General features: G+C 41.3%; 1 protein-coding gene across 2 annotated transcripts in view; it reads right to left on the minus strand.

The window, feature by feature from the left end:
* Positions 1-924: 924 nt before the first annotated feature.
* The window catches only part of LOC144597685 (galactocerebrosidase-like), a 46518-nt gene continuing 21325 nt past the window's right edge, over positions 925-26117 (minus strand). For both annotated transcript variants that reach the window (XM_078407214.1, XM_078407215.1), the window contains exons 8-17: positions 25101-25256; positions 22054-22178; positions 20690-20817; positions 16913-17002; positions 14683-14772; positions 13602-13746; positions 9902-10082; positions 7432-7595; positions 3992-4068; positions 925-2799 (exon numbers count right to left, since the gene is read on the minus strand). In XM_078407214.1, coding sequence (XP_078263340.1) covers positions 2656-2799; positions 3992-4068; positions 7432-7595; positions 9902-10082; positions 13602-13746; positions 14683-14772; positions 16913-17002; positions 20690-20817; positions 22054-22178; positions 25101-25256 — 1300 coding nt within the window. In that variant the 3' untranslated portion in view covers positions 925-2655. The remainder of the gene's footprint in view (positions 2800-3991; positions 4069-7431; positions 7596-9901; positions 10083-13601; positions 13747-14682; positions 14773-16912; positions 17003-20689; positions 20818-22053; positions 22179-25100; positions 25257-26117) is intronic.

Raw genomic sequence — 26117 nt, forward strand, 5'->3', positions numbered from 1 at the left:
ATGGCCTACCCCTTATTCTTAAACTGTGGCCCCTTGTTCTGGACTCCCCCAACATTGGGAACATGTTTCCTGCCTCTAATGTGTCCAATCCCCTAATTATCTTATATGTTTCAATAAGATCCCCCCTCATCCTTCTAAATTCCAGTGTATACAAGCCCAATCGCTCCAGCCTTTCAACATACGACAGTCCCGCCATTCCGGGAATTAACCTAGTGAACCTACGCTGCACGCCCTCCATAGCAAGAATATCCTTCCTCAAATTTGGAGAATGAGTCAACTGGGCTTGTATTCAATGGAATTTAGAAGGATGAGAGGGAATCTTATAGAAACATATAAAATTCTTTAAGGATTGGGCAGGCTAGATGCAGGAAAAATATTCCCGATATTGGAGGACTCCAGGGGTCACAGCTTAAGAATAAGAGGTAGGCCATTTAGGACCGAGATGAGGAAAAATATCTTCACCCAGAGAGTTGTGAATCGTGGAATTCTCTGCCACAGAAGGCAGTGGAGGCCAATTCACTGGATGTTTTCAAGAGAGTTAGATTTTGCTCTTAGGCTTAGAGGAATCAAGGGATATGGGGGAAAAAGCAAGAACGGGGTACTGATTTTAGATGATCAGCCATGATATTGAATGGCGGTGCCGGCTCGAAGGGCTGAATGGCCTACTCTTGCACCTATTTTTCTATGTTTCCATTTTTAAACCATATTGGTCTCAAGTGGTATCACTGATAATACACCCTTCTCCATCCCACCTGTCTTGCCAACATTAGATCAAATCTTAATTGCATAATCAAATATTAAATACGTAATCTAGATCTACAATCATAACCACAAAAGTTGTAACTGCAAACAAACAGCAAGAGGTGGACGAGATCACGTTTTATTGGCTCAACACAAAGCTTTTATAAAATGTTTGTAAGATTTTATTTGCAAAATGGCAAATTATGTTTGCATTAGAAAAACAATGTTCAACATTTAGAGTAAGGCTTGATATTAAACATTGGATTTAAAAGAAACCAAAACTTTAAACAAGAGAGTGAACAAGTCAACAAATTATTCCAGACTTGATTCTTGCAACAATTCAGCATGGAGTAACAGCAACAACAATGACACCAACAGTACCACAATTTAAACAGCCTGTTCAATATAAAAATAATTTGCAGTGCTTCCCAGAGGTATCATCATATTAATTCAACATGCAAAGACCAGGGATGCGAATTAAACTTGATCAGAGGCAGGGATTAAGCAGCACCTTAAAAGGAACAATGCTACCAGAGCAAAGCTATTTAGGGAGGGAATTCTGGAACTCTGCGTTTTGGAAAGAAGGTGCATGTGCCATTGGTGAAACAATAAACACAAGGGATCTTCACGAGGTGGAAAGAGGAGGCATTGGAGGAAGAAGATCATAGAGAAGAGTAGGAATGAGGCCGGGTGTTGGTCAGGAAGTTCAGGCTGATGGCTAAACATGATGCAATCTATGATGCTTGAGTTTATAATGAGGAGCTGCCTATGGGAGGTGAAACATGGAAACTGGCTGGACGAAAGTTGGAGAGCTGAAGTCTATGGTTGGTTAATGAGCATATGGGTTTCAGCAGGAATGGAGTTGAAATGATATCACAAAAGGTGGATATAGTTCTTCGGTAATTGGTTCAATTTCTGGTCCAAAGCTCGTGAGGGTTCAGATTTGATCGTCAGGTTGCAAGCAGTCAGGTTCAGTCTCAGTCAGTTGCCAGGGAGACAGAAGGGTTTGGTAGTTCACTCCAGGGTTAGTGGCCCAAACTGGAGACAACTTTATTTCCAATGCATATTTAACTGGAGGAAATTTCTTAACATCCAGTAGGGATCTCGGCAAACAGCTCGACAGTTACAGGTTGCAATTCATACCTATTGTAGAAGTGTGCAAATAGTTGTGTTATGTACTTAAATGCAAACATTTGCTTGAAAGGTAGTGTCATGAATTGTATCCCATCAGGCTGAAGCAACATGTCTTGTAACAATTACCACAGAATTGGCACCTGTGAAGAAATCATCAGATTTACAATTTTTGGAGAGCGTGCTCAGAGAAATATTTAAGCACTCTGTGAAGGTCTCATTAAGCAGTTGCCTCCGATGCCTAAACGTACAAAAGTGGAGAAAAATACCCGTGCTCATTTTAAGGCACTTCAAAACTGCAGAATCAACAAACGTTCATAATAATAATAATAATAAGCATTTATTTTATATAGCGCCTTACCAGAAGCTCAAAGCGCTTTACAAAAACAATCATAACATAAAAACAAACAGACAAACTATCCTAACGGAGAAGCGGCGAATAAACAGCGCCAGCATCCTCTCACGTCAGGGTCCGGCAGTAGACAACAAAAAGCACAGGACACACAGATACAATTTTTACACAAACAGCCATCACAGTGATTGCTCTAGGCACACCCTCACTGTGATGGAAGGCAAAGAAAAGTCTTATCTCCTCCTCATTCTTCTCCCGTGATGCCACGAGGTGATCGAGGCTCCCAACTTTTTGAAGCCCCCACCAGGCGATGGAAAGTCCCAGGGCCAAGCCGAGCAGGCCGATGAAGGTCCTGAGCCCCCACCGGGCGATTGTGCTTAGATTTTGTGCTTAGATTGTGCTTAGATTTGCAGGAATGGATTTACTTGAGATTAACCAGCCTGCACGTGAAAATTATCAAACTGAGCCAGTTCAAAGCCACGTGTTCCAATTGCAGCCCATCCATTTTGAGGGTGAGCAACACGGACATCTTTCCACAGTGGGTAGCCATTCAATAATCCATACGCTGAATCACCCTAAATGGGAATTGAATTAAAGTGTAAATGGCCTCTTTAAAATACTTTAGTTCATAGCAACCGACTTTATACCATCTCGAGCTTATTATAAATGCATTAAAATCAACATTTATTGCAAATTTACAAACAGAACAAAATCCCTCAAATATTTATTTTTTCACATTCTAGGAAAATATGTTTTCCTGCCAGGAAAAATGTCAGGTTGCTCAACTACCTTTTCATCCAAGTATTGCAGCAACATCAGCAATATGGTCTGGTCAGGACAAACAGTGCCAGAACAAAAGAACATCTAAAGCTGACCAATGACTTTGATCTGAAGGGAATAACTGGGACAGGCAGCAACAAAACTCATTTATAGTTGGGTCCAAGGTTTCTGCTAACAATCCCAAAGAAGAGTGTTAAAGATATGCTACCAAGGGAAGTAAAGTGCAACAAGACAAGATTAACCTCTCCAACACTTCCTTGTTTCCTCAGTTCAAATTAGAAATCAGACAAGTGAAATTGCTACAAAATTCACCAGGCAGGATCATGCTGGTGATACCAATCATGGAAATCAAGTAAAAGCACGGGTTGTTGCAATGTAGGTGCTTTGGCGAAGCAAATTGTTTGTTAATTTGGCGGCTTAGGACAGCTGTAACATCCTTTAGGGTGGAAATTTGTTATCCCTATCCAATCTGACTGAGAGGTGACTACACCCACCACTTGGAGTTGACTATTAAATGCTCTTAGAAAACATCTAGCAAGCTGCTCAGCAGGAGACTACACCACCTTTGCAAAGGCAATTAGGAATGGTGCTGCTCTTGCTAGCAATGCCCAGATCTAAAAAGTGAGTCAAAGAAAATGTTAAAGCCTTAATATACTATTTACTAATTTAACCTGCTAGTAAGATCATACTACTTTAATTTATGTGAAGAAATTACAGTAATTTAAATCAGAAAGTAGAGAGAAACTAGCATTTTAAATTTAATTTACACCTTCACAAAGATCAGAATCACAATCACATAGGCTTCAGCAAATGCTGTGGGCAATTTTTCCCCTTGCAGAAGTTAAAATAATTCATCAATAATCTAATCAGCAGACAGTCCCACAAATATTCCTTACTTTCCTCCTAGTTTGAACAATTGGATTTGTGTACCGGACATACAACCATAGAAAGGGGCAAACTGCTTGAACTGAAATCTGTGACACTTACCTGAATTCTGAGAGTGAGTGTGTGCCATTTCCCTGCACGTGTACCCGATTTGCCTGAAGCCAACACGGTGTTACCAGCTGCAAGGTGGAAATTATTCATTAATTACTCCAGTAATTCTTTGTACCAAATCTAATTCTGTGCTGTTCTGAGATAACAATCTTCCAGTTTATATATATATAAACATAGCACAAAAAGTAAGGAAATTTGTGTTTGGTAGATTATTTCTTTGTTGTAACAATGCTTCTTGGCAATAAATCTTATACCGTTGGAAAGCCTGTTTATTTCCCTTTTAAATGGTGCCACATTTGTAAGGAACATGCATTTGTGGGATGAGCAGCAGAGCTGAGTATATGGGTTGCGCCCATGAAAAATTTGCCAAATCTTCTCTGCAAATGCCAAACAGCTTATTCTGCTGTTGCTATTGACTCTTGTTTTGAGCTTCTGGTACCCCCAGGTGCTGACAATCAGGTGCCTGATTGGTACCTGATTGGCAGCATCTGTGAGCATGTGCCCTGCTACAGTGGTCAGTAGGTGTCTCCTCCAAGAATCAGCATGCCACGTTTGACTGATCTGGATAGGGCCCGTGCGATAGGGCAACTTCAAGCTGGTGTTCCGCAAAACCAAGTTGCGGCATTATTTGGAGTGAGCCCTAGTACCATCTCCAAAGTGAAGGCCAAGTTCCATATAAGGGGGGATGTCAGAGACAGGCCGCGAAGTGGGCGTCCCAAGAAGACGACACCCGAAGAAGACCGTTTCCTCACCCTGTCAGCACTTAGGAACCGTAGGCTGTCTTCTACAGATTTGCAGTCAAGGTTTGCAGGACGATATGGCCGACAGCTCTCTGCCCAGACAATTCGGAACAGACTGCACGCAGCCGATCTCCGGTCTCATAGGGCTGCCAGGAGGCCTGCCATGACTGCCCTTCACCGTCAGGCCTGTTTGCGCTGCTGTCGGCAACACGTGCACTGGGACCTGAACATGTGGAGGAACGTTATGTTCAGCGATGAGTCCAGATTCTGCCTACGGCAGTTGGATCATAGGGTCAAAGTGTAGAAGACGCGGAGAACGCTATGCTGATTGCTGCACCGATAGAGTAACATCTTTTGGTGGAGGCAGTTTGATGGTGTGGGGCGGCATCTCCCTCACTGGAAAAATGAGCCTTGTCATCATTGGAGGCAATCTCAATGCAGAGAGATATCGAGATGAGATTCTGCAACCAGTGGCAATCCCATATCTCCACAGTCTGGGACCGAACTCTATCCTCCAAGATGACAATGCTCGCCCCCACAGAGCAGGGTTTCTCAGAGACTACCTCCAGAATTTGGGAGTGGAGAGGATGGAATGGCCTGCCAGCAGTCCTGACCTCAACCCCATTGAACACTTGTGGGATCAGCTTGGGCGTGCTGTTCGTGCCAGAGTGACCAACACAACCACGTTGGCTGACTTGCGACAAATGCTGGTTGAAGAATGGGATGCCATCCCACAACAGTGTGTGACCAGGCTGGTGACCAGCATGAGGAGGAGGTGCCAGGCTGTTGTGGCTGTGTATGGTTCTTCCACACGCTACTGAGGCTCCTGTTTATTAAATGAATAAATTGTTAAATTGCCAATATGTCTTGTTTCTTCAGACTTCAATCATCCAATCCACCAAACAACACCGAACAAGAGTCAATGGCAGAATAAGCTGTTTGGCATTGGCAGAGAAGATTTGGCAGATTTTTCATGGGCGCAACCCACATACTCAGCTCTGCTGCTCATCCCACAAATGCATGTTCCTTACAAATGTGGCACCATTTAAAAGGGAAATAAACAGGCTTTCCAATGGTATAAGATTTATTGCCAAGAAGCATTGTTACAACAAATAAATAATCTACCAAACACAAATTTCCTTACTTTTTGTGCTATGTTTATATATGTGTGTGTGTATACCGAACTCTTTTTTGTTGTTTATTATGGTGTTTACAGAGTACTACATTTACATATCTGTCGTGCTGCTGCAAGTAAGAATTTCAAAGACTCTTTTGACTCTTCTCTGGGAAATCACAGGAAATTTTTCATTTCAATATCTGATTCCCCTTAAAACCTCAAGACATACCTCAACCGTGGCAACTTTCTGAAGAGAGGCTTTCTCCAGCATCTCGTATTAGTGTTATAAAGCCCTATCTTTTTTTTGGAAGAAATCTGGATGACAAGTCAGACAGAAGAGGGAGACAAATCCATTCCAGCCAGCGTGAATTTTATAGCTCGTTGCTGAAGAACTGTCTTCCGAAAATTACCAAGGTTGACAAAAGGAGAATTGGGGAGAAAAGCATTTGCTGACTGAATGGGTCCTAGATTTGGAAGCATTAAAAGAACTGAAGGCAAATGAACTGTGGAAATTACTTTTCTCCTTAAACAAGGCAATGACTTACTCTGCCTAATCATGTTCTTTATTTGTTAACAACGGAGTTTCCAGCAGCTGGTCATGAGGCCACATCAACTCTAGTCTCCCACACAGCCTTGCTCACTGCATTTGCTCACTGTTGCAACAGATTCAAGCAGATATCTTCTGCGGCCTGCGCTCTGATCCCTGGGACATCTGGGTGACAAGGATACCGATAGCAGACACGTATTTAGTGACCATAGCTCTGCCTTTAACACCTTAATTCCACCAACGCCTGGACCTAGAACACAGCAGGCAGCTGCAACTAGATCTGTGGCTTTCTGACCCATAGAACGCAAACAACAAGGATGGGTGACAAAACTACCCGCATGTTAATTCTCAAGACCAGTGCCCTACAAGGATGCATATTCCACCCCCAACTATACTCCCTGTACGCACACGACTGTGTTACCACATTCTGCTTTAACAACACCACCACAGTTAGCTGGATTTCAAGCAATGGTGGGACAGGAAGAAGATAAAGATCTTTGCTATCTAGTGCCAAGGCAACACCCTGTGTATCAATATCAATAAAAGCAGCAGCTAGTTATTGAGTTCAGGAAGTGGAGTGGAGTACCTACCCCAGTCTGCATCAATGGTGCTAAGTAAATGGTACTAAGAGCTTCAGTGTAAATATCACTACCAATTTGTCTTGGTCTAACCACACCGACACTACGGTCAAGAAAAAACTCGAACACCACTTTTTTTTGCAATGCTATAATTTTCTGTGTTTTAAAATATTTTTTAAGTGTTGATAAATCAAAATAAAGATGCCAAGTTGCACTGCATAACAAAAGCCATCTCATGGTCAGCCATAAGAGTTGGAATTGCCTGCTTTGCTTGTTAGACAGAGTCTCATCAGTTTTTTTTAAATGAGTTCTCACCCTCTTCAATTACACCCCATTCATTTATGGCAGTAAGTAAATGCACAGGGAAACGATTTCCTAAAAATAATGTAATGGAATATAAATCAATTCAACTGTAAATGAAGTGTGAAGATGTAATTAATAAAACTTACGCAGGTCATTTGTAACTTTGTACTTCCCATCTGCAAAGACCCAGTAGTACAAGCCTTCTGCATGTCGAATAAGTTCCCCGCCTTTATTAACCCTTCCAGCAATAAACACACCACCAGTGTTGGCCGTCTCAATGAGTACATCGCAGGTTATATTTACATCCTGCCTGGAAAAGCAAATTCACACTTAGGATATGACAACTAAAATCAGCAAAGTCAAGAATGTCTCACAACTGATAAAGACATTGCTGATAAAGATAAAGCACATTGGTAAAGACATGTATAGCTATTTTGATTGTATCACAGGCCCAACATATTACCAGTTATTTCTTAAATAGATTTCATCAGCTTTTAAATGTTTGATCCAACATTAATATCAATCGACAAATACACAGCTTTTTATAACTCCACACATACATCGCAGTATATCCTATTTCAATTGAAATTGATTCTTTCAACAATACCAACAAGCAGATCTCAATACTTATTTTATGTTTTAGGCCAAAGACCCACAAAACTGAGTTGAGGCCAGTCATCCTCAGAGACTGCTGAAAAAGAGATCACATAAAATGTTCTGTATGCTATGCTGATTTTTGCAGTTATACCACTGTAAAAGGCTCACTATTTCAGCAGATGAACACATCAAAGTGATAGCTTTTACACACAGGATTATTTAGTCATGAAACATGGAACTCATTGAGACGCCCTTTGGCCCAACTTGTCCATACCGACCAAGATGGCCTATTATCTACACTAGTCCCATCTGGCCATGTTTGGCCCATATCCCTCTAAACCTTTCTGGTCCATGTACTTGCCCAAATGTATTTTAAATGTTGTTGTAGTACCTGCCTCAGCTACCTCCTCTGGCAGCTCTTTCCATGTTAAGTTAATATCCATTGAGCGTAATTTTGCCTGGCAGGAACTTGATTGAGGGCTGGGCTAATATTAATTTCCTGTAAATAAGTTGAAGAGACTCTTGAACAGGATCAAAGAGTCAATTCAATTACAACCCCATTGGGGCTGTTAATGGGATGATTTTAACAACAGTGCATGTGGACATAAAAGCAATTCTGAACCCTGCAAATGGCTCCTCAACACAGATATAAGAAAGGGGTTCATTCTGATGAATATTTTCGATAGATTGTAGACCAAATATAACCAGTCTGAGGCTTTTATGATTATAAATCTAATTAGGTATATAATGTTATCTAGATATATAGGTCTTTCTATATTTAAATATCTTCTCGTCTGCCAGGACCTTGGGATTGAGAATGACTTGCTGCTAAAAACTTTTGGGTTGATTGGTTAGCAAGGACAAAATGGGAATCTTTCACTCTACCACTGATAGGGCAGGAGGTCACTGACAAGTGGGTAGCTTGTGAGGCGGTCTGTTCCATCCATCACTAATGAAGGGCTTCCATGTGTTTCTGATACAAGGTTTCCAAGGTACTCAATGCCATCTCTACAAGCTGCTACTATAAATTGAGCTTTTTTGGGCCAGAAGTTCTCAGGGTACAATGGGGGTGTTGCATAAGGTGGGGAGATTGAGCACTTCTTTGAACCTATTTCTCCATCTGCCTGGTAATGTACCACGACAGAGTAAAAATTGCCCCTAAAATGAAGGTTGTTGAGAAAAATCGATGGTTGGCATGGACTCAGAAAATATTGCATACAGCAGCCTGACAGGCACATAGATTCAGACAAACGTACAAAAGCATAAATGTTACATAAAAATCATAAAAGAACAAAGACAGCAAGAATAACAAAACATTAGTGCAAAACACAATTGGAATAAAAAGTTCATGGTAGTGCAAGAGGTGCAACATTGGGCTCTGTTGTCACTGTAGCAACTTTCATCATGAGGTGTAGCGGGGATTTAATCTAGTTTCACTTGAATAGTTCCCAAATTTTCACTGCTCAATTTAAAGAAACATTATGAACCACGAGTCGGCACAGTGGTACAACAGCAGAGTTGCTGCCTTACTGCACCGGAGACCCGGGTTTGATCCAGAGTAAGGGTGTTGTCTGTACGGAGTTTGTACGTTCTCCCAGTGACCGCGTGGGTTTTCTCTGGGTGGGCCCGTTTCCTCCCACTCCAAAGATGTCCAGGTTTGTCGATCAATTGGCTTCAATAGGTTGTAAAAATTGTCCCTGGTGTGTGTAGGTTAGTGCAAGGGGTGATCGCTGGTCAGTGGGCCGAAGGGCTTGTTTCCGCGCTGTATATCTAAAGTCTAAATCTGGCATTTTAACCTGACTGATGGAATTGTAAAAATTGATACAGTAGGAAGTGATCACAAGGTGATTAATTTCCCCAGGCTTCCATGAGCCACCTGAGAATGGAAAGCGATCAAAATCCAGTAAAAGGATCAACTGGCAATATAATCTCGTGAATTTAATTCAATTAAAAGATCATTCATCCGAAGAAGGTTCTGCTTCAAACATTTTATTAAATTAAAATAAGCAAAAACCTTACCACTTGTAATCACCAATAACACTAATTGTTTGGTCAGCATCACTTGCCCAAGTTATTGGTCGCTCAGTTACGACCTGTCGAAGAGTAAATACATGGTCTCCAGAATCGTTGTAGTTCATGAAATATTCAAACACTCCAGTCTGGTCAGCAAAATTAGGTGCTTCACTGAATAGCGGAATCTCTAAATCATAGCAATTTGAAAAAGAAGATTAGGTTTGTTTTGTTTTAAATACCAAGCACATCAGCATCCAGGTCTCCAAATTCAAGCTAACACCACACTTATAGTAAAAGGATAATCCAAACGTTTGAAATGGAGAGAAAGCAAACTAACATTTGCCCATTTTCATTATCTAGCATAAACCTAGGTCTTTAACTTTCGAAATAAATCAAACAACTAGTTACATTGAAAAATGCTTTGCAATTTTTTTTCATTATCAATATAAACATAGCACAAAAAGTAAGGAAATTTGTGTTTGGTAGATTATTTCTTTGTTGTAACAATGCTTCTTGGCAATAAATCTTATACCGTTGGAAAGCCTGTTTATTTCCCTTTTAAATGGTGCCATATTTTTAAGGAACATGCATTTGTGGGATGAGCAGCAGAGCTGAGAATATGGGTTGCGCCCATGAAAAATTTGCCAAATCTTCTGTGCCAATGCCAAACAGCTTATTCTGCTGTTGCTATTGACTCTTGTTTTGAGCTTCTGGTACCCCCAGGTGCTGACAATCAGGTGCCTGATTGGCACCTGATTGGCAGCATCTGTGAGCATGGGCCCTGCTACAGTGGTCAGTAGGTGTCTGCTCCAAGAATCGGCATGCCACGTTTGACTGATCTGGATAGGGCCCGTGCGATAGGGCAACTTCAAGCTGGTGTTCTGCAAAATCAAGTTGTGGCATTATTTGGAGTGAGCCCTAGTACCATCTCCAAAGTGAAGGCCAAGTTCCATATAACGGGGGATGTCAGAGTCAGGCCGCGAAGTGGGCGTCCCAAGAAGACGACACCCGAAGAAAACCGTTTCCTCACCCTGTCAGCACTTAGGAACCGTAGGCTGTCTTCTACAGATTTAGGTTTGCAGTCAAGGTTTGCAGGACGATATGGCCGACGGCTCTCTGCCCAGACAATTCGGAACAGACTGCACGCAGCCGATCTCCAGTCTCATAGGGCTGCCAGGAGGCCTGCCATGACTGCCCTTCACCGTCAGGCCCGTTTGCGCTGGTGTCGGCAACACGTGCACTGGAACCTGAACATGTGGAGGAACGTTATGTTCAGCGATGAGTCCAGATTCTGCCTACGGCAGTTGGATCATAGGGTAAAAGTGTGGAGAAGACGCGGAGAACGCTATGCTGATTGCTGCACCGATAGAGTAACATCTTTTGGTGGAGGCAGTGTGATGGTGTGGGGCGGCATCTCCCTCACTGGAAAAACAAGGCTTGTCATCATTGGAGGCAATCTCAATGCAGAGAGATATCGAGATGAGATTCTGCAACCAGTGGCAATCCCATATCTCCACAGTCTGGGACCGAACTCTATCCTCCAAGATGACAATGCTCGCCCCCACAGAGCAGGGTTTCTCAGAGACTACCTCCAGAATTTGGGAGTGGAGAGGATGGAATGGCCTGCCAGCAGTCCTGACCTCAACCCCATTGAACACTTGTGGGATCAGCTTGGGCGTGCTGTTCGTGCCAGAGTGACCAACACAACCACGTTGGCTGACTTGCGACAAATGCTGGTTGAAGAATGGGATGCCATCCCACAACAGTGTGTGACCAGGCTGGTGACCAGCATGAGGAGGAGGTGCCAGGCTGTTGTGGCTGTGTATGGTTCTTCCACACGCTACTGAGGCTCCTGTTTATTAAATGAATAAATTGTTAAATTGCCAATATGTCTTGTTTCTTCAGACTTCAATCATGCAATCCACCAAACAACACCGAACAAGAGTCAATGGCAGAATAAGCTGTTTGGCATTGGCAGAGATTTGGCAGATTTTTCAAGGGCGCAACCCACATACTCAGCTCTGCTGCTCATCCCACAAATGCATGTTCCTTACAAATGTGACACCATTTAAAAGGGAAATAAACAGGCTTTCCAATGGTATAAGATTTATTGCCAAGAAGCATTGTTACAACAAAGAAATAATCTACCAAACACAAATTTCCTTACTTTTTGTGCTATGTTTATAAACACATATTTCAATGGTTGAATCTAATTTCGTACCAGAAATTCAGCAGAACTTCTAACTGGGTTTGGAAAATTTATTGTCAAGTCTCAAAATATTCCAGAACAATATCTCCTTCCCCCTCCCCCCCCCCACAATTGTGTTTTTAAACAGTAAAGTAACGTTTTTGTGCGGACTTTCCAAATTGCAATCTGATTGACAATGTGTCCATTTTTTGGAGAATTACAATGTGGTTTGAACGATGAAACAATGTACAGTGTAAAACACTGATAAGTTTTATGTCTGCAGAATATTGAGTATAAGAGTCAGGAAGTCACGATGCAGTGTATTAGGGCGAGGGTTATAGGACTTTGGTTAGGTTGCATTTGGAATGTTGCAGTTCTGGTCACCCATTCCAGGAAGGATGCAGCGGCTTTGGAGAGAGTGCAGACGAGGTTTATCAGGATGCTGCCTGGTTCAGAGAGTATTTATTACCTATAAGGAGAGATTGGAAAAACTAGGATTGTTTGCTCTGGAGCATCGGAAGCAGAGGAGAGAGACCTGATGAAACATAGAAAAATAGGTGCAGGACGAGGCCATTTGGCTCTTCGAGCCAGCCCACCATTCAATACAATCGTGGCTGATCATCTAAGATCAGTACCCCGTTCCTGCTTTTGCCCCATATCCATTGATTCCTTTAGCCCTAAGAGCTAAATCTAACTCTCTCTTGAAAACATCCAGTGAATTGGCCTCCACTACCTTTTGTGGCAGAGAATTCCAGATTCACAACTCTCTGTGGAAAAAAACATATATAAAATTATGAGAAACATTGATAGGGTCAGAACCTTCCTTCCCCGTGGTGGAAATGTCAAATGCTGGAGGGCATAGTTTTAAGGTGAGGTGGGCAAAGTTTAAAGGAGATGTGGGGGGCATATTTTTTACACAACTAGTGTTGGGTGCCTGGAACCTGCTGCTGGATCGATGCTGACAAGATAGTGGCATTTAAGAGGCTTTTCGATGGGCATATGGGTATGCAGGGAATGGAGGGGTATGGATCATGTGCAGGCAGATGAGATTGTTTAACTTGGCATCATTTTTGGCATTGATATTGTGAGCCGAAGCACCGGTTCTTGTGCTGCACTTTTCTATGTTTTATGTTCTAAAATGGTGCACCGCATTGATAATTCGTGTTGAAAAAATTAATGCAAAATAAGTACACATTCAGACTCCAGCAAACACTGAATAGTGCAAGAATTACAATCAGTATCATAGATTTTGTTGCAAATCGTGACAATGAGAGGTTCAATTCTCAAAGTTGTGGGGAAAAAATTCAATTGTTCAAGTCCAACAGCTTCATGTGAAATGCATGAGAAATATCATAAACCTGCAAGTTTTCTGTTTCCTTAAAATTTACTATATTATTCTTTTGGCCTTAAGTGACCAGAATATAAAATAATATAATATTGTATTTATCTTAGTATTTACCCTCTTGGACATGAACGACAAAATGTAATGGCGTAAATTCTTGTAAGGAGGTCACTTACTGACATTAAAGTCATCCTCGTAGTCCTTAGGAAATGAGCTGGAGGGAGGTGGCTGAGGAACAGTGCCTCGATTCCCTGTGCTGATGGTGGTCATAGTCCATATTTCATCCACCCCCACAGGCATCGAAAATGCTCCTTTGACTACCTGTAGAATTTAAATTTAAAATGTTTTCAATTTTCTATACTTTTCACTTTAAGAAGTGTGATTAGGTCTACCTCAGCATATGCCACAGATATTTCTTGTCCTAATTTCTGGTAGGTCTGTTGTATATTCAATGAAAGTCCACTACAGTGAGGGGGTCGATGTTGGATTCATTGTCATCCAAATCGTTAATGTAGATAACAATGTAGTTAATATTGTTAATAAATTTACAGATGACACTAGGATTGGTGGTAGTGAACTAGTGAACAGTGAGGATTGCAAGTTTACAACAGGATCTTGATCATTTGGGAAAGGAATGGCAAATGTGAGGTGTTGCACTTTATGTCAAACCAGGCAGGACTTACACAGTAAATGGTAGAGCCTTGGAGAGTGTACAACAGAGAGATCTGGAAATACAGGTGCATGATTCCCTGAAAGTGGCAAGTCAGGTGGACAGGGTGGTGAAGACTACATTTGGCATGCTTTCCTTCATTGGGAAGAGTATGGAGTACAGTTGTGGAATATTATCATGCAACTGTAAAGTCACTGGTGAGATGATAATATGACCATAATTCTGAGCGTTTAACTATAGCAAGGATGTCATTAAGTTGGAAAGGGTGCAGATGAGTTTCACCAGGATGTTACCTGGACTGACGATCTTAAGATATAGGGAGAGGCTGGATACGCTGGAACTTTTTCACTTTGGAGCATACAAGTCTGAAGTCCGACCTTATTGAGGTGTACATGATCATGAGGGGCATGGATAAAGTGAACACTCGGTCTATTTTGCAGAGTAGAGGATTCTAAAAATAGAGCGAATAGACTTAAGTTTAGAGGAGAGAAATTTAAAAGGGATCCTCTTTTCGTGATCAATTTTTTCACCTGGAGGTTAGTCCATAGCTGGAATGAGAGAAAGAGATTAGTAAACATGTGAATTACCTTGATGTCAGAATGTTGAGAAAAAAACTTGGAGGAATTCTTGAAGAAGTCAAATTTTGTATACCAAACTTTTAAAGTCTTGATCTGTTTCTGTGGAGAGATGCAAACATTTAATGATATTTAACCAAAATTCCAAGACAAATAACCTCATGTAGAAATTCAAGCATAGACGACTAATGTAAACCTACAATTACACCCAAAATTATTAACATCCAAACACCACCGCACAAATCTATCATAGAGAACAAAATAAATAAAAGCAAGAAATGGGCAATCACCAATATTTTAATTCATGTAGGTATTTAAAATAAAGATATTCTCTTTTGAATCTTCAAAACTAAATATAATCATGTGTCGGGCTTCAGCTGGATAAAACTTTCCAAAGGGGTTAAACTTGCTCTGTGAACCATTGTCTTTTGTTATAGTCATAGTCATGGAGTGATACAGAGTGGAAAAAGGCCACTCGGCCGAACTCGCCCACACCGGCCAACAATGTCCCAGCTACACTAGTCCCACTTTCCCGCGCTTGGTCCATATCCCTCCACACCTGTCCTCTCCGAGAGTCAAGTGTGTTTTATTGTTATATGTCTCAGATAGAACAATGAAATTCTTATTTGTTGCAGCACAACAGAATATGTAAAAATAGTACATTATATATCTATATATATATATCTCTCTCTCTCTCTCTCTCTCTCTCTATATATATATATATATATATATATATCTATACACGCACACAGTGCATTCAGAAAGTATTCAGACCCATTCACTTTTTCCACATTTTGTTACGATACAGCCTTATTTTAAAATGGATTAAAGCAGTTAAAAAGAAATGACTGAAATATCACATTTACATAAGTATTCAGACCCTTTACTAAGTACTTTGTTGAGGCACCTTTGGCAGCAATTAGTCTCAAGTCTTCTTAGGTATGATGCTACAAGCTTGGCACACCTGTATTTGGGTAATTTCTCCCATTCTTCTCTGCAGATCCTCTCAAGCTCTGTCAGGTTGGATGGGGAGCGTCAATGCACAACTATTTTCAGGTCCCTCCAGAGATGTTCGATTGGGTTGAAGTCCAGGCTCTGGCTGGGCCCCTCAAGGACATTCACAGACTTGTCACGAAGCCACTCCTGCATTGTCTTGGCTGTGTGCTTAGGGTCATTGTCCTGTTGGAAGGTGAACCTCCGCCCCAGTCTGAGGTCCAGAATATTCTGGAGCAGGTTTTCATCTAGGATCTCTCTGTACTTTGCTCCGTTCATCTTTCCCTCGATCCTGACTGGTGTCCCAGTTCCTGCCGCTGAAAAACATCCCCACAGCATGATGCTGCCACCACCATGCTTCACCGTAGGTATGGTATTGGCCAGGCGATGAGTGGTGCCTGGTTTCCTCCAGCTTGGTATTCAGGCCAAAGAGTTCAATCTTGATTTATCAGACCAGAGAATCTTGTTTAACATGGTCTGAGAGTCCTTTAGGTGCCTTTTGGCACACTCCAAGTGGGCTGTCATGTGCCTTTTACTGAGGAGTGGCTTCCGTCTGGCCACTCTACCATAAAAGCTTGATTGGTGGAGTGCTGCAGATATAGATGTCCTTCTGGAAGGTTCTCCCATCTTCACAGAGGAACTCTGGAGCTCTGTCAGTGACCATCTGGTTCTTGTTCACCTCCCTGACCAAGGCCCTTCTCCCCCGATTGCTCAGTTTGGCTGGGCGGCCAGCTCTAAGAAGAGACCTGGTGGTTCCAAAGTTCTTCCATTAAGAATGACAGAGGCCACTGTGCTCCTCGAGACTGCAATGCTTCAGAAATTGTTTTATACCCTTCCCCAGATCCGTGTCTCGACACAATCCTGTCTCGAAGGTCTACGGACAATTCCTTCGACTTCATTACTTGGTTTTTGCTCTGACATGCACTGTCAACTGTGGGACCTTGTATGGACAGGTGTGTGCCTTTCCAAATCATGTCCAATCAATTAAATTTACCACTGGTGGACTCCAATCAAGTTGTAGAAACATCTCAAAGATAATCAATGGAAACAGGATGAACCTAAGCTCAATTTTGAGTGTCATAACAAAGGGTCTGAATACTAATATCTTAATGAGTGGACATAATTATCTGTTTAACTCATATGAACAAACAAATATTAAAGGGCATAAGTTTAAGGTGAGAGGGCAAAGTTTAAAGGAGATGTATAAAAATCTACAAAATACCAGGTCATAATTATCTCTGTTACTTACAAAAGATCCTTGCAACTGGAAGGTTACATTCTGCTGGGAAACCTTAAAAGGTGGCAGTGGAGGCCGGGTACAAACTGAATGATCGTGGCTCTAAGTTTAAAAACAAGTTTTAAAACATTGCTCAATAAACAAATGCACCTGTTATAAGACACAATGCTGTGTAATGACAGATATAATTGTAAAGTTACATTCAAATCAGAGTCCAAATATTGTTTTTTTTTAAATCAACTCTCCTGCAAATGGCAACGTTATATAAATGAATTTCAGCATTGAAACAAAGCATTCGGCTGTCCATAAGTTATAGGAGCAGAATTACGCAATTTGACCTATCAAGTCTACTCTGTTATTCAATCATGGCTGATCTATCTTTCCCTCTCAACCCCATTCTCCTGCCTTCTTTCCATAACACCAGACACCCTTACTAATCATGTTATTATGTTAGTTGTTACATTATCATGGAATCGTGTCCATATTTCTGCTCCCTGCAGGCTTCCGCACATTCTTCATCTTACCTCTTTGATCTATCCTATTCTTTAGACCCCTTAGGGTTACCTAACTTCCCCATTGATACGTTCCCCATTGTTAAGTTGTCTCAATTTTTTTGGTGACAGCTAGTTACACATTCCAACTATTCCAGAGGTAAGAGTCCAGTCTGTTGAATATTCCCAGATAGATACAACCATGCAGTACTATATCCATGCTTTCGTATACTTTTAAATTATCTGGAGTGCTGAAATGTTTGCAGTATTCTAACACACTTCTTTACATGTTTAATAAAACTTTGTAATTCAATTGTTTTCTTAAGAAGTAAACCTTATGCTCTGTTTGATTTTCTTAAAAATAAATCGCATTATGAGGCGACATCATTATCAGCATATTCGCAATCTTTTTGCTTCTTCGTTAATTGTGAACATTCAGGGGTTGAGGTTCATTTACACTGAATGCTACAAGCTAAAACTGCAAAGTGTGACCTTGCTTGCAACCCTGCAGAAGATGCCAGCACTAAGATGGAGTCTATCTCCAATCTCGTGCAGGGCTTTGCACTGATCCTGGATGCCGTACTTTCTACAAAGGAAGTGGAGGACAACTCCACGTCAACAACACTTGTAAACTTGCCGTGTTGTGATATCAGATGACCAACTTCCCACTTCCTTTCCTTCCAGGATTCTTTTGCAGAATTAGCAAAGCTTATTCACGAGGAAAAGAAAACTGCAGACGTTTGTTTAAATCGAATGTAGACACAAAGTGCTGGAGTAACTCAGCGGGTCAGGCAGCATCTCGAGAGAGAGAGAGAAGGAATGGGTGACGTTTTGGGTCGAGACCCTTCTTCAGACTGAAGTTTGAAGAAGGGTCTCGACCCGAAACGTCACCCATTCTTTCTCTCCCGAGATACTGCCTGACCCGCTGAGTTACTCCAGCATTTTGTGTCTACAAAAGATATTCACTGTTTTGAGTGTCACAATGGAGGCTCTGAACACCAAAATTACAACCCAGGTTCCTTCCACAATTATTGCAATAGTCTGAAGGAATTGTACTAGATAGGGTGGAATTGGAGAGGATGATTTGAGTAGTGGGAAAGTCTAGAACCAGAGCATCCAGCCTCAGAATAAAAGGACGTACCTTTTGAATGGAGATGAGGAATTTCTTTAGCCAGAGGATGGTGAATCTGTGGAATTCGTTGCCACAGACTGCAGAGGAGGCCAAGTCGGATTTTTTTTTAACGTGGAGATTGATAGGGCGGCACGGTAGCGCAGCGGTAGAGTTGCTGCTTTACAGCGAATGCAGCGCCGGAGACTCAGGTTCGAACCTGACTACGGGTGCTGCACTGTAAGGAGTTTGTACGTTCTCCCCGTGACCTGCGTGGGTTTTCTCCGAGATCTTCGGTTTCCTCCCACACTCCAAAGACGTACAGGTATGTAGGTTAATTGGCTGGGTAAATGTAAAAATTGTCCCTAGTGGGTGTAGGATAGTGTTAATGTACGGGGATCACTGGGCGGCACGGACTTGGAGGGCCGAAAAGGCCTGTTTCCGGCTGTAGATATATGATATGATATGATAGGTTTGTGATTAGTAAGGGTGTTAAAGGTTATGGGGAGAAGACAGGAGAATGGGATTGGGAGGGAAAAATAAGATCAGCCATGATTGAATGGTTGACTCGGTGGGCCGAATGTCCTAATTCTGCCCCTATGTTTTCATGAATATATTCATTTGTCGTCCAGTCTACTGTGATTGTTGATACTTTTCCCAGAGGGATCAGAGGCAGGTCTGAAGAAGAGCAGATTGATGGCATTTATCCTCCTGTCCTGCCATTCGCAAAAATGTCCCTAGTGTGCTGGGGTAAACTGCTGAAATGAGATGTTGCTGCCCCATACCTTAGTCTCAATCCACAGCTATTTGCCTTCATCCTCATGGTCATCTACAACATTTTCCATTGCAAGCTAGCAACCATCTATCATCTTGGCTGCAGCCCATTGTGTGGAGTAGTAGATGAGGGGCACAGAAGACAGGTACCAAGGGCATTAGGGTGATTAGTCAAGTAATGGATGGTTATGGTGCAGAGTTGATGCATGAAGTTGCTTGGCATTTTGAATTGTTTGGTTCCTTGTCGTCAGGGAATTCAGCAACAGAAAGATGGTAACAAGAAAGATTCATTGTCTATTTATTTGTAATCAGTCACAGGAGGTGGGCAATACTGAGAGGTCAGTACGCAATGCTCGTTCCGAACTGTCACTGAAGGTGGAAAGAACTCTCCTTGCTGCCTGCCGCATTGGTTCAGGTAAACAGTCTCTCACTGTACTATTAAATCAATAGCTCCAATTTTGTGAATGAAAAAGCATGTTTGAACAGGGAACTATATATGCCAGTTGGGGTGGTGTCCAGAGTTGGCAAGTTATTTATATATGCCCATTGTCATTCTAGGTGGGAGAGCTCTCGGCTTGACCATGTACATGTGAGGAAGCCTTTGAGGAACACAGAACCGTGCAACACAGGATCGGGCCCTTCGACCCATTTAGTCTGCACTGATCGCGATGCCAATCTAAACTAACCTCATTTGCCTGCACAAGGTCCGTTTCCATTCACTCTATTCCCTACCTGTCCATGTGTCTGTCTGTCTGTCTCTCTACGGTGGCGCAGCGGTAGAGTTGCTGCCTTACAGTGAATGCAGCGCCGGAGACCCAGGTTCGATCCCGACTACGGGTGCTCTCTGTATGGAGTTTGTACGTTCCCCCCGTGACCTGCGTGGGTTTTCTCCGAGATCTTCGGTCTCCTCCCACACTCCAAAGACGTACAGGTATGTCGGTTAATTGGCTTGGTAAATATTGTCCATAGTGGGTATAGGATAGTGTTAATGTGTGGGGATCGCCGGTCGGCGCGAACCCGGTGGGCCGAAAGGGTCTGTTTCCACGCTGTATCTCTAAACTAAATGTTTGATCCGAGTAGTCCTTTACTTTTAAATCTCAGCCCCACAGACACGTGAAGAAAGGAACAGTGATATTCATGGAATCTTTGCTGACTAGACTAGCCAGAACCTTTCACCCATTCCTCCTTAGCCTAGCTCTCCCAGGGTGCCTGACTTTGAGGAATCTGTTCCTGATAAATTGGAGTCCCAGCAGGCCCAACGTGAAAGCATCCCACACTGCTCCCAACATTATTGCAACCTTCAAATGATTGACTATTAAACAAGATCACTGAAGATGTGTGGATTCATAATGAAAAATTCAAAGAACATAACCGAAACAAAACTGAACAGTAGGTAATATACTGAAAGTTGGATACCATGGTCTCTACGATAATGGTGAGGTTTCCCCTCCCATCAGTAAGGGCTACGTAACTGCCACCCTTCTCCAGGTGACCGACATTCTTCAGGTAATGCCATCCTGGCTGAGTGAATTGCGTGGTATGTGCTGGAAAAGATAACAATGAGTTTAGTCAGCACTTAATACAAGCAGGGATTTGTAAAAACATGATCCAACTCAGGAAAGACTCAAGTCCATATATTGTTGCCATATTTGTACAATTGAAAAGTGTACATTATTATTTTACTTTATTATGGAAACACAAAACTGGCAGTGCCAACTCGTTTCATAAAATGCTCAATAGAAATCATATTAACTCATTCATCTGTAATCACATAATTTCCTTTAAGTCATAGTCAATCATTCTAAAATGAATTCATTTAATTCATTCACCAGGTTCTTCATTTCAGATTTTGTAATTATACTCTTGGTTGTGTTTTGACTTAGACTTGAAACATTAAATTTGAAGAAATATTAAAAAGTTTAAATTCCTTCAAATGATGAGGTAACCACTCTGTCTTCAACATGCTGTGATTTAGCGAACTGCTTTGTTCATGAGCAGAGACTGTGCGTCAGAAAACTGAATAATGTTGGTAGGCACAATAGTACATTTTTTAAATGTAAAATATAGCCAAGGCTATTTTTTTTTCTTCAATCCAGAACAAGTTTGAAAATGATCAATGCTTAGCCTGAACAGGTGTAAAGGCCAAGGTAGGTTAACAAAAAGGGATAAAGAAGGCAAGGGTAAAATTGAAAGGATTACATGAAGGATGCAAATGGTATACAAATATTGGGCCAACATAGACTGTTACTGTACTGTCCACATTACATAAAAATACATCGCTAGTGGTTAATAAGATTAATCTTGATGAACTGCCTAGACCTATGATTCCAATATTTGGAGTATTCAAGCACATGGAGGATTGCACTATTATTGGACCTGACATGTGCTGGTGGAGGGATGTGGGAGCTGGATAAAGGTTTGCATCATGTCAAGTTATATGAGTCAAGTTACAGAATCAACACATTTCAATTAAAATCCATAAAATTATGTTTTAACATTTTTAACATAACTTTCCCATCTCCCAGTCTTCGCAGAAGAGATTTTACATAATACACCAATCTCCACTGGCTAATGACCCCAGATGATGTAATGTGCTAAGAGCAGGCAACAGAAAATTAGCAAGATTGATTTTCTATAAAAATCAGAAACATGAAATACACGATGCAGAAAATACATTTATGTTTAAAGTGAAACATGACAATTTCCTTCAGTTAGGCGTAATGCCAGAGATGTGGAGTTTTTAAAATCCTATGAAGTATGAACTTTGCATTAATATTTACCTGTAATCCAAATAGGTGACTGCACTTCATAGTGCCCACTCCATGGTTCATCTGCTGTCATCAGCCCATCCTGGCCAAATGGTAACTCTTTGTAGTAACTTGCCACCAGATTCCATGCGATTGTGCTAACACAAATATAGCAATGTGTTGGAATGTAATTTAGCTTCACAAGAAACATCAAAAACATTTTAGCCTTCAGTGGTCTGATCGTCTCATTATTGTAAGCATCTTCATGACCACCATAACAATAACTAAATTTGGAACCAAAACATTACTTCTCAAAGCAATTCAACCTCGGGTCAATCCCAGCTCTCAATGCAGAAATCCCGTAAATCCCAATACGCACTCATTTCCCGTAGCCTCGGGCCAATCCCAGCTTTCAACACAGAAATCCCATACATCCCAATACCCACTCATTTCCCGCAGCCCCTGCACTTTTCCCTCAAATGCCCATCAATTCCCCTTTGATTTGCCCAAGCAATTCTTTCAAACGCCCATCAATTCCCCTTGATTTTTCTTTGGCACTTATCTGCACTAAACGGTAATTTGCAGTTGCCAGTTACTTCGCCTGGACATCTACGGGAGCTGGAGGAAGCACATGCGGTCACAGGGATAATGTGCAAACTCCATGCAGACAGCATTGGACATCAGGATCAAACCCACAAAGAGGGGCAATGGCACTAATTCGCTATTATGCTACCACATTTTGCTCTAGAATACTGAAGAGCTGTGCACTAGATTAGGTTTATATAACTTGGGTTAGATTACGGCACTCTGGCTAACGAGAGGTAATTAATATACTGGAGTAAAAGGATGCAAGAGTACACTTAAGAAGGAAATCAGGAAGGCACAAAGGGGACATGAATTATGCTTGGCAGATAAGGTAAAGGAAGAAACCTAAGAGATTCTAAAAGTATATTCCGAGATTAAGGATAACCAGGAAGAGAATTGGTCTCCTTCAGGATCAGTGTGGTCATCTATGTGTGGAATCACAGAAGATGGGCTAGGTCTAAAATGAATACTTCTCATCTGTACTTCTCATGGAGAAGGTTGTGGAAGCTAGGGAATTCCGGGAAGTCATGTCAATATCAATAGATAGAAAGAGGAGGAGTTGGTAAACGAGGGACATAAAAGCTAATAAATCCCTGGGTCATGTCAAGTGTATCCAAGGAGTTTGCGGGAGGGAAGGGAAGAAATTGCTTGGGCCTGTCATGGTAACTGACGTTGTATTTAAACGTATCACGTGTTACTATGAGTAACGGGCAAGCTACTGGAGGGGATTCTAACAGTCAGAATCTATTTACATTAGGAAAACCAAGACTGATTGGGGATAGTCAGCATGGCCTTACATATTGGTGAAAAAATGTGTCACAAATTTAATGACGTTTTTGAAAAGATGACCAAAAGGACTGATGAGGGCAGGTTGGTAGACATTGTCTACCTGGACTTTAGCAATGCTTTTTACAAGGTTCAACGTGGTAAACTGGTCCAAAGGAGAGAACACGAGATCCAGGATGAGCTAGCGAATTGGATACAAATCGTCTTGGTAGAAGGTGGTAATATAGATAAACAAGATGGTGAAGGAGGCATATGACATGCTGGCTTTCATTGGGCTGGGCATTGATTTCAAGAGATGGGACATCATGTTATTGTTGTACAACAGACTGTTCTGAAATATTGTATGGTATTCTGGTTGCCATAATGTAGAATGAAGGTGTTTCAGTGGAAACGGTGCAGAGAAGATTCCAGGCTTGGGTTAGTTTCTTTGGAACATCAGAATTAAGGAGAGACCTGTTAGAAGTTTATGGAATTATGATAAGAATAGACAGAATAAATAGAATCTTTTTCCCAGGATGAAAATATCAAATATTGAAGATCATAACTTCAAGGTTAGAGGTGGATCATTTAGAGAAAATATGCTTGGTAAGGCCATTTGCCGGGGGGGGTGGGGGAGAGAGGGAGGGTACCTGGAATACACTACCTGGAGAGTGGTAGAAGCAGATATGATTTAGATATGAAGCATTGAGAAAAACATTCCCACCAGCTGAATATATTTAGATATATAGATCCTCACATCTAACTTGCATCACATTTCAAGACACCCGACATAATAGCTTTGTGGGAATACATAACCATAAATACTGCAAAGATTCACAAATAAAGTGCATAACTACTTCTTCAGGTCATTCTAAGCTAGATAACCAATGCAGCCCTATCATCACTGTCTACATCAGCGTTTCTCAACCTTTTTATCCTTGTGGAACCCTTGAAATAATTTTCATGTCTCAGGGAACTACTACAAAAAAAATTATTACATGTATCTTAATATAAGGCAAACAGAAGAATTAACCTTGGAGGAGAGAGAGAGAGAGAGAGAGAGAGAAAACACACATAGACATTTCATAAACTAACAAAAACATACATAAACACAAACTTTTCATAAACTAACAAAAATAAACATAAATATATTTAAATTTTTAAAATTCATATAACATCCCTAAATGATGGGCAAAAATTACTAAATATCGTAGGTGAATGAGGGAGGACTGTACCTGCACGCCAGGAAGCACAGACAAGACTGATGGAGACTGTGCCTACGTCTGTACTCAAGTGAGTCACGTGTGATGATACACAAATCCGTCACGTACAGCTCCTGTCCACTGACCACTAAAGGCCGTTTCACACTGGCGCCATATAGACGTCGCTAAATATATTCCCTATGATTATTATACTTTTAAATGATATAACAGGTTGAAGACGTTGTTATAATATCCAAGAATCTTCCAAGAATATGCCGTTCATGTATAATAAAATTATGAATATGAAATTAAACACAAAAATAGCTCAAAAATGCATTAACATATGATTAGCCTATTTATCACTATTTCTCTCAGAACCCCTAGCGACCTCTAGTGGAACCCTAGCGTTCCGGGGAGCCCCGGTTGAGAAACGCTGATCAACATCCTAAGAATCAGTTTGCTTTTGAACGTTGTACAAATTTTCTGTTGCTCATGTTCTTGTTTACTTTATCTACATTTAATACTTACGAAGTAATGTTGCCGTTGACATAATTCTGGTTAAGTATTCGAGCCCAACACCCTCCTCCTATGTCATTATTAACAGTACTGTAGTCTTCAGAAGACCATAGCTTCTTGCCAGTCTTCCTGGCATTGCTGCTTGAAACTGTCCCTGGATAATGGGCTCTGAGATATACAATGAAACATTCAGAATAAATATAACATTTATCTCATTTTTAAACAACCTGCATTTATATCCAACATTGCATATGTGAAAACATTCCAAACTAGATAATAAACTGAAATCAATAAAACAAATTTTGACACTGAACCACAAAGGAACATATCCAATTTGGCTAAAAAGGCATGTTTTTAAATGCATTTTCATGATGACAGAATTGGAAGAGTTAGGCTGTGGCAGAGAAACTGAGCTATAATTTGAATGGTGAGCAGAATATCACAGTTGATGAGAAGATATGATTTAGCAATTTCGCAGAAATGTCATTCTGAATTGCGAGCTAAAAACTAGATGGCTGCAAGTTTGAAAACACAGTAGTTAAGTGACAAGTAAAAGAGTCCTTTGCATCAGATAAAGGAAGGGAAGAAGAGTCTGGGCAGATAATGCTATACGGAAAGGATCAGAGTGTGACAATTCTGAAAGATGCAGAGAAGCAATGCAAAACTGTGGGCCAAAGAGACAGATTGTTACTGGAAATATCTGGGCTAATGATCCAGAGACACAAAATCAAACCTGACGAGGACAGCTGAAGAATTCAAATTCAGTCAATTAAATACAAAAGGCAAAAGCTAACAGCAAAAGTGTGTACCATGCAACAACTTAATGTGATAAAAACCTAACTGGAAGGAACCTTCCAAGGGAGGGAGTCTTCCCTCTATCATCTGACAAGTCTTGAGCAATTCAGTTGACTCTTAACACCCTTTCACATGGTATAGTAAGCCATAGGAGATGTAGGCAATAAACATTGGCCTTGATAACAACAGTTGTCACGAGGGAATGAAAAGAAGGAGGAAGTGTTGTGAAAATAG

The sequence above is a fragment of the Rhinoraja longicauda genome, chromosome 10 (assembly GCF_053455715.1).
Source record: "Rhinoraja longicauda isolate Sanriku21f chromosome 10, sRhiLon1.1, whole genome shotgun sequence".
Taxonomy (NCBI): Eukaryota; Metazoa; Chordata; class Chondrichthyes; order Rajiformes; family Arhynchobatidae; genus Rhinoraja; species Rhinoraja longicauda.